Here is a 14,412-nt window from a genome sequence, read left to right as displayed (position 1 = left end):
ATGTTAAAAGAATTATCAAGTGGGATTCATTCCTGGGCTGGTTTAATATTTGCAAATCAATCAGTGCGATCCATCACATTAATAGAAGAGAAGATAAGAACCGTATGATCCTGTCCATAGATGCAGAGAAGCATTTGACAAAATACAACATCCTTTCTTTAAAAACCTTCAAGAAAGTTGGGATAGAAGGAACATACCTTGGGGCGCCTGGGTGGGTGGCTTAGTTGGGCTCAGATCATGATCTCACTGCTTGTGAGTTTGAGCCCCATGTCAGGCTCTGTGCCAACAGCTCAGAGCCTGCTTCTAATTCTGTGTCTCCTTCTCTCAAAAATAAATAAATATTAAAACAAAATTAAAAAAGAAAAAGAAGGAACATACCTTAACATCATAAAAGCCATAAATGAAAAGCCCACAGCTACTATCATCCTCAATGGGCAAAAACTAAGAGCTTTCCCCCTGAGATCAGGAACACGACAGGGATGTCCACTCTTACCACTATTGTTTAACATAGTGTTGGAAGTCCTAGCATCAGCAATCAGACAACAAAATGAAATAAAAGGCATCCATATAGGCAAAGAAGTCAAACTTTCACTTTTTTGCAGATGACCTGATACTCTACGTGGAAAATCCAAAAGACCACCAAAAAGCTGCTAGAACTGATACATGAGTTCAGCAAAGTCACAGGATACAAAATCAATGTACAGAAATTTGTTGCATTTCTATGCTCTAATAATGAAGCAACAGAAAAAGAAATCAAGAAATCGATACCATTTACATTTGTTTCAAGAACCATAAAATACTTAGGAATAAACCTAACCAAAGAGGTAAAAGATCTGTATGCTGAAAACTATAGAAAATTTATGAAAGAAATTGAAGAAGACACGAAGAAATGGCAAAACATTCCATGCTCATGGATTAGAAGAACAAATATTGTTAAAATGTCAATACTACCCAAAGTAATCTTGAAAAAGAAAACCAAAGCTAGAGGCATCATAGTCCCAGACTTTAGCCTCTAGTACAAAGCTGTAATCATCAAGATAGTATGGTATTGGCACGTTTATTTACTTCTTGAAGGCTGTCCTTCTAGGACTTGATGTCAGGTTAAACACCCATGCCCTAAAGTGAATCTCTGCTGTGGGAAAGTAACTCACTGGGTCCTGTGAGATACCTGTTTTACTCTGTTAAGGTGTTAACACTCTGACTCTATAATTCTTTGGGCATAAAACATTTCTAACTTTTCCTTAGCTGATATTCCCTTTGAACTGTTTTTTTCTTGGTCCTATTTTTGTTTTAAAGTCCTGTTGTTCACCTGTGTCATGTTCTTTAAAAAAAAGTTTTTGTGAAATGTAACAAACATATTGAAAGTTAATAAAACATAAACGCACACTTTATATATTAAGGTGTAACTGTCAACCAGGTCAAGAACTAGAATATTGGCCGCCCTCCAGCAAGCCATCTAGCTTTCAAATCACAATCATCTGTTTGGTAGAAGTAGCCAGTAACTTGACTGTAAGATAGCCCTTTCCTTGCTGTTCTTTACAATTTCACTGGCTATATACACCTAAAATATCTTACTGTTTTAAAAAATTTCTACAGGACACTTTTTGTTTTGCTTCTCTCAGTATTATGTTTGTGTGCCATCCATGTCATAGACACCTGTAGTTCATTTACTTTCATTGTTTCAACTGCACTGTACGTGCTGTGCTTCTCTAGAGGTTTTCATGATGTTGTTGCCGGAGAGAAGTTTTGATTTTCTTACCTTTGCTCTGTCTTGGACCAGTTTTCTCTCCATTCATAGTGAAGTCCTATATTAATTTGTTGTATATAAATTATTGGAAAATTTAAATAAGGGATTGAAATCAAGGTTTCTTATTTCCTGTTTTTTTTCTCCACAAGAATTCCAGCATGTAATATACTTTCCTCTGAATATTTCACGTATATTATACGGCTGGTTAGCAGAAAAGTTAATTAAACAAATTCAAATATTTGGGCATCTTCCAGGTGCCAGACACTGTTGTAGGTGCTAGGGTTGCAGGACTTTATAAACATCTGGTTTATTATTTATATATTGTTAAATAGATACATGTGTTTGTTTAAAGAGATCATAATAGAGAAAGGTATAAAATGAAGATTTTGACTTTCTGTTCCTTCAGCCCTGTACTCAGTGCTAAATTTCTTGATTATCCTTTCTAGAAAGTAATCATCCTATATATCTATAGCCTTAAAAAATTATGCAGTGGAATCTTCTTGTGTATCTTTTACACTTTTTTTCAAGTTAATATATCTTGAGGATTTCAATGAAAGCTAACATTTAATTAGGAAACTGTCAGAAACCTAAATTAATAAAACTAAAAATAGAAATACTGCCTTTATGTTCTCATTCTTCCAGATTAACTTCTTTTTCGAGATTTATTATAGAAGCCATAATCTTGAGAAACACTATGCCATTGACTTACTAGAAATCAGATTTATTTACAGAACATGATACAATTTACCTATGGGAAATTATAACTTTAAATTGTCACATACCTATATTGTTTATTCCTTAGGCATTGTTGGAGACCATGTTTGGTGTAAAAGTTATTATAACAGGTGATGCATTCGTTCCTGGAGAAAGAAGTGTCATTATCATGAATCATCGGACAAGAATGGACTGGATGTTCCTGTGGAATTGTCTGATGAGATACAGCTACCTCAGATTGGAGAAAATTTGCCTCAAAGCCAGTCTCAAAAGTGTTCCTGGATTTGGTAGGTTATTCACAAATTATTTTAAGCTGTTCATTTAATATGTGATAAAACTACAGAATAATTTGTTAAACGCCGCTTAAGTATTAAAGTCATTCCCATTTTTTTTCTCACTAGCCTAAAAACAGTCACCAGTTTGTTTTTTTCTTCATGGATTACAAAAGATTATTTTAATCTTTTTTGAAATACTTTACATTGAGAGACTAAACTTTCTCAAGGAAGTAGATACGGTTCCAGAGAGATCAGCACTTTGAAGGATATGAATTAATAGTTCAGTAACTTTTTATTTCATATCATGCTTATGGTGATTTAGGCCAGAAACCTACTCGAAATAATCTGATTCATCCACATTCATGCAATAAATGTTAATTGACAACCCATTGGTTCTTAGCAGTATACTAGTTGCTGGTATTTTCTGAACTTCACTAATCCATAGCTTTTTTTTTTTTTTTTTTTTTAAAGTTTTCATTTTGCTTGTTGTATACTATGTTTAAAAATTCCTAGAAATGCAACATGTTGTATAGTAGGGATAAAACTTAACCCCTCCTGCCCCGTACACAATGTGAAAGGAGTGGGGGAGCAGACTGAATATGTATTCAAACCAGTTATTCACATATGGGTATATGAAAGCCCCTTGACTGCTTTATCTATTACATCTCTACTTCTGTGGCTTCCTGTGTAACATTTATTATTTGAATTCTTTGCCTTCTGAACTCTGCCCCTGTCAGTGTACTGAAATAGTTTTGTGAGGGCAAAAGGCAGGTGTTGTCCTCAGGATGGACTAATCAGGAGATTTGTACTCTCAGGATAAACTGATTTCTTACATAGCAACTAACTTCCTTTAGAGTTCACATCCTCATAAAACCAGCGTGAAACGACAAGGCATTTTATGACCTCGCCTCGGAATTCATATAGTCTCACATATCCACAGTATATTACTGGTGGAAGCAGTCACTGTCCTCAAGATTCTAGGGGGAAAGCACAGACTTCGGTTCTTGAGAGAAATGTCAGAGATCTTATCAGTATTTTCAAAGCTGCCACATCCCTAAAAGGACTGATCAAAAAAGAAAAGAGAAGGCATGTGTCACCAGTAGCAACAATGACAATGTCTTGTTTATTGTTCCTGATTCCACATACAATATAGTAACAGAATATTGCAACTGACAAACTTTGTCAAAAACGAAGAACAATTTAAACAGTCTTGTGTCTAATTTAAAAGCCTCACAAAGCTTTCTGGAGGATAGTGGCAGCAGCCTGATTTTTCTCAGACTTAAAAAGTGTTCAGATTAACAATCAGAGGAAATAAAAACATGGCTCACTCATCTCTTCAGTATGACTAGGAGGCAAAGAATACCATGACCTTCTCATTGCCTTAATAGAGACATAAATTCTAAGTGTTCCTTCTGACTTCCTATTGTTGTAAGCCCGTGGGTGCTAAGGGTGGGGAGGTAAGGCTTAAGAGTAGAGGGACACAAACAACTAAGAAAATGCCTAATACCAAAATACCGAACACAGGTCAGACACAGTGGTTCGTGGCACAAGATACAGGGACATGACTATTAAGACAGCAGGGCATGAAGAGGCAGCCTCAGAGAAGCATTGCTTCTGAGGGAGAATCACATACACACAGGAGAGTTAGCTCCTCATAGAGGTGTGGCAGTGAGGAAAACAAGGAAATTAAGAATGAGAATGTCATCAAATAAGCATTTGGGGATATGAAAAAAAAAAAAAACCCCGTATAAGCAACACAAAGAACAGTAATGGTCAAGAAAGCAAAAAATGTAAACAAGAAATGAATTCAAGAAAAGAAAAATAGAACATAAAGGCAAAAAATCCTATCAGGAATGTACAGGAAAACAAAGAAAATGGAAATGAGGGAAAAAATTGTCAGAAAGTGGTTGAAAGGGAAGATAGCCAAAGGAGGTCTGACATGTATATATAATTAGAGTCCCTAAAGAAGACAATCAAAAGTACAACCCAAGAAACCATTTTGGGCATAAAAGATAACATGAGAGGCACTTCCAGGATGAAGCATGAGCCTCCATGGACCGATTGCCCAGAGAAATGGTGAAAATTCTAAAACAACAGTCATTTAAAGTCTCTAGAAGTGGTCCCAAGGACATACGGCAAATGGCCACTTATTCGAGAAAGTGCACCAAGATTTGTTGAGAACAGTGAGAATCTGTGGTATTTGAAACAACACACGTTCCTTTCACCTCCCAATTTAGTCAAACAGAAATTCCACTCTAAACTGGTGCAGCCAAGAAAACAGGCCTGCCTCCCTCCCTCCTCATTGCACAGCTGTCTTCTACAAGCCCTCACTATCTTCACTCGAATAACTGCATATTGATTACATGATGACTGAGTTGTCTGGTTTCCAAGAAAGCAAATTAGGCTGGAAGTCTCTGGTAAAATAAAAATTTTACATCTACGTATGAAGAAACAATGAGTTTAAGTCCGTGTGATTGCATTACCTTATAGCTTTCAGAAGTTTTATTCCCATTTAATATAGTACAAAATAGATTTGAAGCTTGCACTCTCCAGATAGGTATTACTTTGACTTGATTCTAAATATAGAATATTTATCTCCTATTGTGAAATTAACTTTAGAGCCAAACATGTTTAGGCAGAATCTAGGAACTATTAAATTTTCTCTTTTAATGTCATGTATAACTGTTTTAATAGCCTTAGCTGGTCCACATTTATCTAAGAGCTTATTTTAAAAAACTATATAAACAATAAATGAGCAGGATGAACATGTGTGGATCATGCTACAGTAAATGGGGGAGGAGTACAAATTGTAGAGCTTTAGAATGTGTCCCAATTTAAGTTGTTATTAACTTAAAATTGACTGTTAAAGATACAAGTAGTCTTATGTAAGTCTCAGGTTAACTACAAAGCAAAACTTTGGAGTAGATACACAAAAGAGAGAAAATGTTTGGGGCCCCTGGATAGCTCAGTCAGTTAAAAGTGTCCAACTCTTGGTTTCAGTTCTGGTCATGATCTCACAGTTTGTAAGTTTGAGCCCTGCCTTGGGACTTTGCCCTGACAGTGAGGAACCTGCTTGGGATTCTGTCTCTCTCCTTCCCTCATTTTCTGTGTCTCAAAATAAATAAACTTAAAGTTCAAGTATCTGTTGCATTTATATATAATAAACTATCAGAGATATTAAGAAAATAATCCCATTTGTAACTGTGTTAAAGAGACTAAAACACCTCAGAATAAATTAAACCAAGGAGGTAAAATAACGTGTACACTAAAAACTGTAAGATATTGGTGAAAGAAACTGAAAAAGACACAAATGAATGGAAAGATATTTGGTGCTCATGGATAAGAATAATTAATGTTGTTAAAATGTCCATACTACTCAAAGCAGTGTACAGATGATTCAGCGCAATCTCTATCAAAATTTCAGTGGTATTTTTCACAGAAATAAACAATCCTAAAATTTGTATGGAGCCAAAAAAAAAAAAAAAAAAAGCCCCCAAACAGCCAAAGCAATCATGAGAAAGAACAAATATGAAAGCATCACACTTCCAGATGTCAAAGTGTATTACAAGTCCATAGTAATCAGAGCAGTATTGGCATAAAACACACAGATAACTGGAAGAGAATGGAGAGCATCAGAACTAAATCTATGCAAATATGGTCAATTTATGACAAAGGAGCCAAGAATATATAATACACATTATTGAAGAGTACATGATATTGGGAAAACTGGACAGCCACATGCAAAAGAATGAAACTGGACCATTATCCTACCACATACACAAAGATTAACTCAAAATGGATTGAAGTTGAATTTGAGACCTGAAACCATAAGACTCCCAGAAGAAAACATAGATGGTAAGCTCCTTAATATTGGTCTTGGTGGTGACTTTATGGATTTGACAATAAAAGCAAAGGCAACAAAAGCAAATAAAGAAGGACTACATCAAACTAAAAATCTCCGGTATAAAGGAAACCATCAAAAAAATGAGAAGGCAGTCTACAGAAAATATTTGCAAATCATATATCTGACAGTGGGTTAGTATACAAAGTACATAAAGAACTCCTCAAACTCAACAGCATAGCAAAAACAATGCAAACAAAAATCACACCAGAAATCCCCCAATAAGCCTGATTTTAAAAATGGGGAGAGGATCAGAGTAGACGTTTTTTGAAAGAAGATATACAGATGACTGGTACATGAAAAGGTGCTCAACATCACTAATCATTAGGGAAATGTAAATCCAAACCATAATGACATATCACTACACACCTGTTAGAATTGCTACTGCCAAGAAGATGAGAAAAGTGTTGGTGAGCATGTGGAAGAAAGGGAAGCCCTGTGCATGGTTGGTGGGAATTTAAATTGGTTTAGCCACTATGGAAAGCCATATGGAGAATTCTTAAAAAATTAAAAACGGAACTACCGTGTGAGCCAGCAACTCCACTTTTGGATATTTATCTGAAGGAAAAGAAAACACTAACTTGAAAAGGTATATACACCCCCATGTTCATTAACAATAGTCAAGATACGGAAACAACCTAACCATCCATCCATATCAATGGATGAAGAAGATGAGAGATAGGAGATTGCTGGAAGATGTGGGAACAGGAAGACCCTAATTTCATGTTGTCCCACTGATACAACTAGATAACACTCCCAACAGGGTAAATAACCCAGAAAATAACCAAAGACTGAAGAACAAACTCCATAACTTAAATGTAGAGAAGAGGCCACATTGAAGAGGGTTAAGAAGGGCAGAGATGCAATGGGGAGTGAAACCACAGTACTGTCCAAGAAAAGGAGGGACCTGTGGGCATGGAGAGGGGAATAGAACTAAACTATCACACTGGGAAGCCAGCATAGGGAAGATGAATCCCCATAACATTTGGCTTCAAAAACCAGAGGGGCTTAAATTTGTTGTGAGTTCTTTTAACCAGTAGGGCTTAAAGTCTGCAATTTTAAAAATCAGTGGGTTAGCTCTCTGAGAGCTGGGAGGGCAGAAGGCAAAAGAAGACAGAGTCTGTGCCCTTAAAGAGACAGCATAACAAACACAAAGAGATAACAGCAAAGCAGCAGCAGCTTAAAAAATGCGTTGGGCATACAGGAGGGAGAATTATTTACTAATCTCAGATCGGATCTCTGAGGGACAGAGCTCACTGGGAGACTTCTCCAGGTACAAATGAATGAGCAGGTGCCACTTCCCTTTCATGCCCCCCCCGCCCCCCGCCCCCAGCATAAACACGCGACCACCTGTAGTGTAGAAATTCACTACCTAACTTGCTTATACTGTACCTTGTGGATCCGTCCCATCCAGCCAGGCTTGCCTTATTCCCAGTGCTGCTGGTGCCCTCTCCTAGAAGACCAGCACGAACTTTGCCAACACCTTATCTCCTGACCCCATGATTTGTGGGGCCTGGGTCCCCTCTCATGGAGGATCAGCTCACAAACCTTGTTAAAACTGCATGCCACACCCCCAGCATATTGCAGATCCACTCTGTCCAATACTCTCTTGGCTGGAGCCTATTCAAACCAGGGCCACAGGTCCAGGGGTGCCTGGGTGGCTCAGTCAGTTAAGTGTCCAACTTTGGCTCAGGTCATGATCTCACAGTTTGTGAGTTTGAGCCCTGCGTTGGGCTCTGTGGTGACAGCTTGGAGCCTGCTTTGGATTCTGTGTCTCCCTCTCTCTCTGTGCCCCTCCCACACTAGTGCTCTGTCTCTCTCTGAAAAATAAACATTAACAAAAATTTTTTTCAGGGGCACCTGGGTGGCTCAGTCAGTTAAGCATCTGACTTGATTTTAGCTCAGGTCATGATCTCACGGTTTGTGGGTTCAAGCCCCCACATTGGGCTCTGCACTAACAGTGTGGAGCCTGCTTGGGATTTCTCTCTCCCTCTCTGTCAGACCCTCCCGATGCTCTGTCTCTCTCTCAAAATAAATAAACATGGAAAAAAAAAAAAAAGGTACAAGCCTGGCAGTATACAAACAGCCCCAAGAAGAGCCACCACCACTCCAAAGTGACTCCTGCCCTGCCTGACACTATTCAGATTACAGCCCCCAGCAAAGAGCTGGGGGGCCAACAGCTGGTCTGATTGCAGTCCCTGCCCACCAACAGAAGCTTTTTGGGGGACAACATGGGGATAGCGTCCTGCAGATGCCACTGCATCTCTGACAAACATGTAGTCTGACTCAACTCAAGCCCAAGGTGGCCTCAGACTGGCCCACCAACACCACAGGGACCAAACACTGCCCAAAGCAGGCAGCGAGCCACTGCAGACGACTGAACTGAAGGAAAAAGCAGCTCAGTTAAAACAGCAGGGTGCGCACAGCACACATAGGAACCACCCCTGAGGTGCCAGGTTCCAGTAAACAGGGGACACTGCACCGTAGAACACTACAGGGCTTCTTCTTCATAAGGCCACTACTTTCTTTTTAAAAAGTTTTTTTAATGTTTATTTTTAAGAGAGAAAGACAGAGTGCAAGCAGGGGAGGGGCAGAACTCACAAACCATGAAATCATGACAACTCGAAGTCAGATGCTTAAACAACTGAGCCACCCAGGTGCCCCAAGGCCACTACTTTCAAGAGCAGAATACATAGCTGACTTTTCCTAACACACAGAAACAGACACAGAGAGGCATACAAAATGAAGACACAGAGGAGTATGTTCCATATGAAAGGATAAGACAAAATCACAGCAAGAGACCTAAATGAAATGGAGATAAGTAATATGCCTGATAGAGAATTCAAAATAATAGAAAGATACTCACTAAACTTCATAGTGGAGGACATCAGTGAGACCCTTAACAAAGAGATAGAAAAAGAACCAATCAGAGATGAAGAACACAATAAATGAAATTAAAAATACACTAGATGGAATAAATGTCAGCCTAAAGGAAACAGAAGAATGAATCAGTGGCCTGGAGGACAAAGTAATGGAAAGTAATCAAGCTGAACATGTGAGAGAAAAAAAAAAAATATGTAAAATGAGAATAGACTTAGCAACTCAGCGACTCCATCAAGTGTAGTAACAGTTGCATTATAAGGATCCCAGAAGGAGAAGAGAAAAAGCAGAGTGTTTATTTGAAGAAATAATAGCTGGAAACTTACTGAATCTGGGGAAAGAAACAAATTCAGATCCAGGAGGCACAGAGATTCCCCCAACAGAATCAACCCAAGGAGGTCCACACCAAGACATATGGTAATTAAAATGGCCAAAAATAGAAAGAATTTTAAAAGAGCAAAGAAAAAGGATACCATTACATATAAGGGAAACCTCAAGACTGTAGTGGATTTTTCAGCAGAAACTTTGCAGGCTAGAAGGGAGTGGCATAATATATTCAAAGTGCTAACAGGGGAAAAAATTTGCAGCTGAGAATACTCTCTCAGTCCAGGCTATCATTCAGAATACAAGGAGAGAGAAAGTTAAAAAGTTAACAAAAGTTAAAGGAATTCATCACCACTAAACCAGCCCTGTACGAAATGTTAAAGGGGATGTGGTGCCTGGGTGGCTCAGTCGATGAAGCATGGCTTGTGAGTTCAAGCCCTGTCTCGGGCTCTGTGCTGACAGCTCAGAGCCTGGAGCCTGCTTCAGATTCTGTGTCTTCTCATCTCTCTGCCCCTCCCATGCTCATGCTCTGTCTCTCTGTCTCTCAATAACGAATAAATGTTAAAAAAAAAAAAAAAATGTTAAAGGGGAATATTTGAGTGGAAAAGAAAGACCATAATCAAGAATAAGTAGAAAGCACAAAAGCAGTAAAAAAAAGTATAACTATAAAAAATCAGGGGTGACTGGATGGCTCAGGCAGTTAAGCACCTGACTTTGGTTCAGGTTGTGATCTTGCAGGTTGTGAGTTCAAGCCTTGTGTCAGCTCTGTGCTGACAGCTCAGAGCCTGGAGCCTGCTTCGGATTCTGTCTCTCTCTTTCCCTCTCTGGGCTGGCCTTCCCACTTGCACTCTGTCTCTCTCTCAAAAATAAACATTTAAAAAAATAAAAGAAAAATCAGTCAAGTGACTCACGAAATGAAAGTATGACACCACATACCCAAACTTGGTGGGAGTGGGGGAGTAAAGAATAGGTTCAAATGTAAGTAACTGTTAATTTAGACTGCTATATGCAGCAGACGTCATCTACAAACCTAGTGGTGATCACAAATCCAAAAGCAGTAATAAACATGCAAAAAAATAAAGAGAAAGGAATCCCAAGTACATCATCAAAGAAAGCCAACTTACGAGAGAAGAGAGCAACAGAAGAAAGGACCAGAGAAGAACTATTAAACCTGTATACGGGCGACTGGGTGGCTGAGTTTGTTCAGTGTCCAACTTTGGCTTAGATCATTATTTCACAGTTCATGAGTTCGAGCCCCATGTCAGGCTCTGTGCTGACAGTGCAGAGCCTGGAACCTGCTTCAGATTCTGTGTTTCCCTCTCTCTTTCTTTGGCCCTCTCTCGCTCACACTCCCTCTCTCAAAAATAAATAAATGTTAAAAAAATTTTTTAAAAACCATAAACAAGTAACAAAATGATAATACATACCTATTAATAATTACTTTGAATGGAAATGGCCCTGTGCTCCAGTCAGAAGACACAGGGCAGGGGCTCTAGATGGTTCAGTCAGTTAAGTGTCCATCTCGATTTTGGCTCAGGTTGTGACCTCACGGTTTGTGGGTTCTAGCTCCGTGTCAGGCTCTGTGCTGACAGTGTGGAGCCTGCTTGGAATTCTCTCTCCCTCTCTCCTTGCCCCTGCCCCACTTGTGCCTTCTTTCCTTCTCTTGAAAGAGAAAGAAGGGAAGGGAAGGGAAGGAAAAAGGAAAGGGAAAAGAAAAGAAAAAGACATAGGGTGACAGATTGGTTAAAAAAAAAAAGACCCATCTGTATGTTGCCTATAAGAAACTTATTTCAGACCTAAAGACACATACAGATGGAAAGCGAGAGGATGGAGAAATGTTTGTCATGCAAATGCATATGAAAAGAAAGCAGGGGTAGTAATAGTGATCTTGGATAAAATAGACTTTAAAACAAAGACTGTAACAGAGACAAAGACACTATATAATCATAATGGAGACAATCCAACAAGAAGATATAATAGCTGTAAATATTTTTGTGTCCAATATGGGAGCACCCAAATACATAAAACAGTTAATAACAAAAAGGAACTAATCGATAATAATACAAAATTAGTAGGGGACTTTAAAACCCCATTTATATCAGTGGACAGATCATCCAGACAGAAAATCAAAAAGGAAACAGTGGTTTTGAAGGACACCTTGGACCAGATGATTTAACAGATATATTCAGAACATTCCATTCCTAAAACAGCAGAAGAAGATACCTTTTCGAGTGCACATGGAACACTCTCCAGAACAGATCACATATTAGGCCACAGAACAAGTCTCAAGAAATTCAAAAAGACTGAAGTCATACTATACATCTTTTCTGACCACAACACTATGAAACCAGAAATCAACCATAAGAAAATAAATCTGGAAAGAACATAAATACATGTAGGGTAAATAACATGATACTAAACAATTAATGGGTCAACCAAGAACTCAAAGAGGAAATAAAAAAATACATGGAGACAAATGGAAATGAAAACACAATAGTCCAAAATCTCTGGGATGCAGCCAGAGTGGTTTTCAGAGGGAAATTTTAGCAATACAGGTCTATCTCAAGAAGCAAGAAAAATCTGAAATAGCTTAATCTCTTACACCTAAAAGAGCTAGAAAAAGAACAATCACCCAAACCCAAAACCAGTAGCAGGAAGGAAATAATACAGGTTAGAGCACAAATAAGTGATATAGAAACCAAAAAAGATAATAGAACAAATCAATGATGCCAGGAACTTGTTCTTTGAAAAGATCAACAATATTGATAAACCTTCAACCAGACTTACAAAAAAAAAAGAGAGAGAGGATTCAAATAAAATTAGATATGACAAAGGAGAAATAACAACCAATATCATAAAAATACAAAAGATTGTAAGAAACTGTGAAAAATTATGTGCCGACTAATTGGACAACCTAGAACAGATGGATAAATTCCTAGAAACAGAAAATGTAGCAAAACTGAGCCAGAAAAAAATAGGAAATTTGAACAGATTATTAGCAATAAAATTGAATTAGTGATCCAAAAATGCCCAACAGACAAAATTTCAGGACCAGACAGCTACACAGGTAAATTCTACTAAATATTTAAAGAAGAGTTTAATACCTCTTTTTTTACTAATTTGGATGCCATTCATTTCTCTTTTTTTGTCTAACTGCTGTGGCCAGGACTTCTAGTACTATGTTGACTAAGAGTGGTGAGAGTGGACATCCTTTGTCCTGTTCTTTACCTTACAAGGAAAGCTACCAGTTTTTCCCCATTGAGTATGATGTTTGCTCTGGCTTTTTCATATGTGGCCTTTACTATGTTGTGGTATGTTCGCTCTAAACCTACTTTATTGAGGGCTTTTATCATGAAGGGATGTTGTACTTTGTTAAATGGTTTTTCTATGTCTATTGAAATGATCAAATGGTTTTTATCCTTTCTCTTATTGATGTATCACATTGATTTGTGAGTATTAAACCACTAAAAAACCACTAGATCATGGTGAATGATTTTTTTAAATGTATTATTGGATTCTGTTTGCTAGTATTTGGTTGAGAATTTTGGTAAGGAAGAAGTAAAACTTTGGCTATTTGCAGCTGACATGATACTATATATAGAAAACCCTAAAGACTCTACCAAAAAACTATTAGAACTGATAAATGAATTCAGTAAAGTCACAGGATACAAAATCAATATGCAGAAATCTATACACTAATTGCATTATACAGAAATTGCATTTCTATACACTAATAGTGAAACTGCAGAAAGAGAAATTGAGAAAATAAGCCCATTTAGAATTGCACCAAAAATAAGATAACTAGGAATAAACCTAACAAAAAAGATGAAAGACCTGTACTCTGAAAACCCTAAAAGATTGATGAAAGATGTTGAAGATGACACAAAGAAATGGACATTCCATGCTCATAGATTGGGAGAACAAATATTGTTAAAATGTCTATACTGCATAAAGCAATCTATAGATTTAATGCAGTCCCTGTCGAAATACCAGCAACATTTTTCACAGAACTAGAATAAATAATCCTAAAATTTATATGGAAACAAAAAAGACCCCAGATAGCCAAAGCACTTTTGAAAAAGAAAAGCAAAGCTGGAGGTATAACAATTCCAGACTTCCAAGATATATTACAAAGTTGTAATAATCAGAATAGTATGGTATTTGCACAAAAATACACTCATAGACCAGTAGAACAGACAGAAAGCCCAGAAATAAACCCATGATTATAGGGTCCATTAATCTTTAACAAAGGAGGCAAGAAGGGGAAAAGGCAGTCTCTTCAACAAATGGTGGCCAACTGGACAAGAGAAAACTGGACAGCAACATGCAAAGGATGAAACTAGACAATTTCTTATACCATACACAAATTAAATGGATTAAAGACCTGGGGCACCTGGGTGGCTCAGGTGGTTGAGCGTCTGGCTCTTGATTTAGGCTCAGGTCATGATTTTGCGGTTTGTGGGATTGAGCCCAGTGTTGGAGTCTGCACTGAGCGTGGAGCCTTCTTAGGATTCTCTGTGTTCCTCTCTCTCTGCCCCTCCCCCTCTCACTGATACACACTCTCTTTCTTT

The 14,412-nt window shown here is 37.9% G+C and overlaps 1 protein-coding gene across 8 annotated transcripts in view; it reads left to right on the top strand.

Moving 5' to 3' along the window:
* The window catches only part of LCLAT1 (lysocardiolipin acyltransferase 1), a 181,698-nt gene that overhangs the window by 71,109 nt on the left and 96,177 nt on the right, over window positions 1-14,412 (top strand). For all 8 annotated transcript variants that reach the window (XM_042933322.1, XM_042933323.1, XM_042933325.1 and 5 more), the window contains one exon: window positions 2,550-2,748. In XM_042933322.1, the coding sequence (XP_042789256.1) occupies window positions 2,550-2,748 (199 nt within the window). The remainder of the gene's footprint in view (window positions 1-2,549; window positions 2,749-14,412) is intronic.

The sequence above is a fragment of the Panthera leo genome, chromosome A3 (assembly GCF_018350215.1).
Source record: "Panthera leo isolate Ple1 chromosome A3, P.leo_Ple1_pat1.1, whole genome shotgun sequence".
NCBI classification, from domain to species: domain Eukaryota; kingdom Metazoa; phylum Chordata; class Mammalia; order Carnivora; family Felidae; genus Panthera; species Panthera leo.
This window is presented reverse-complemented; position numbering and strand designations above follow the sequence as displayed.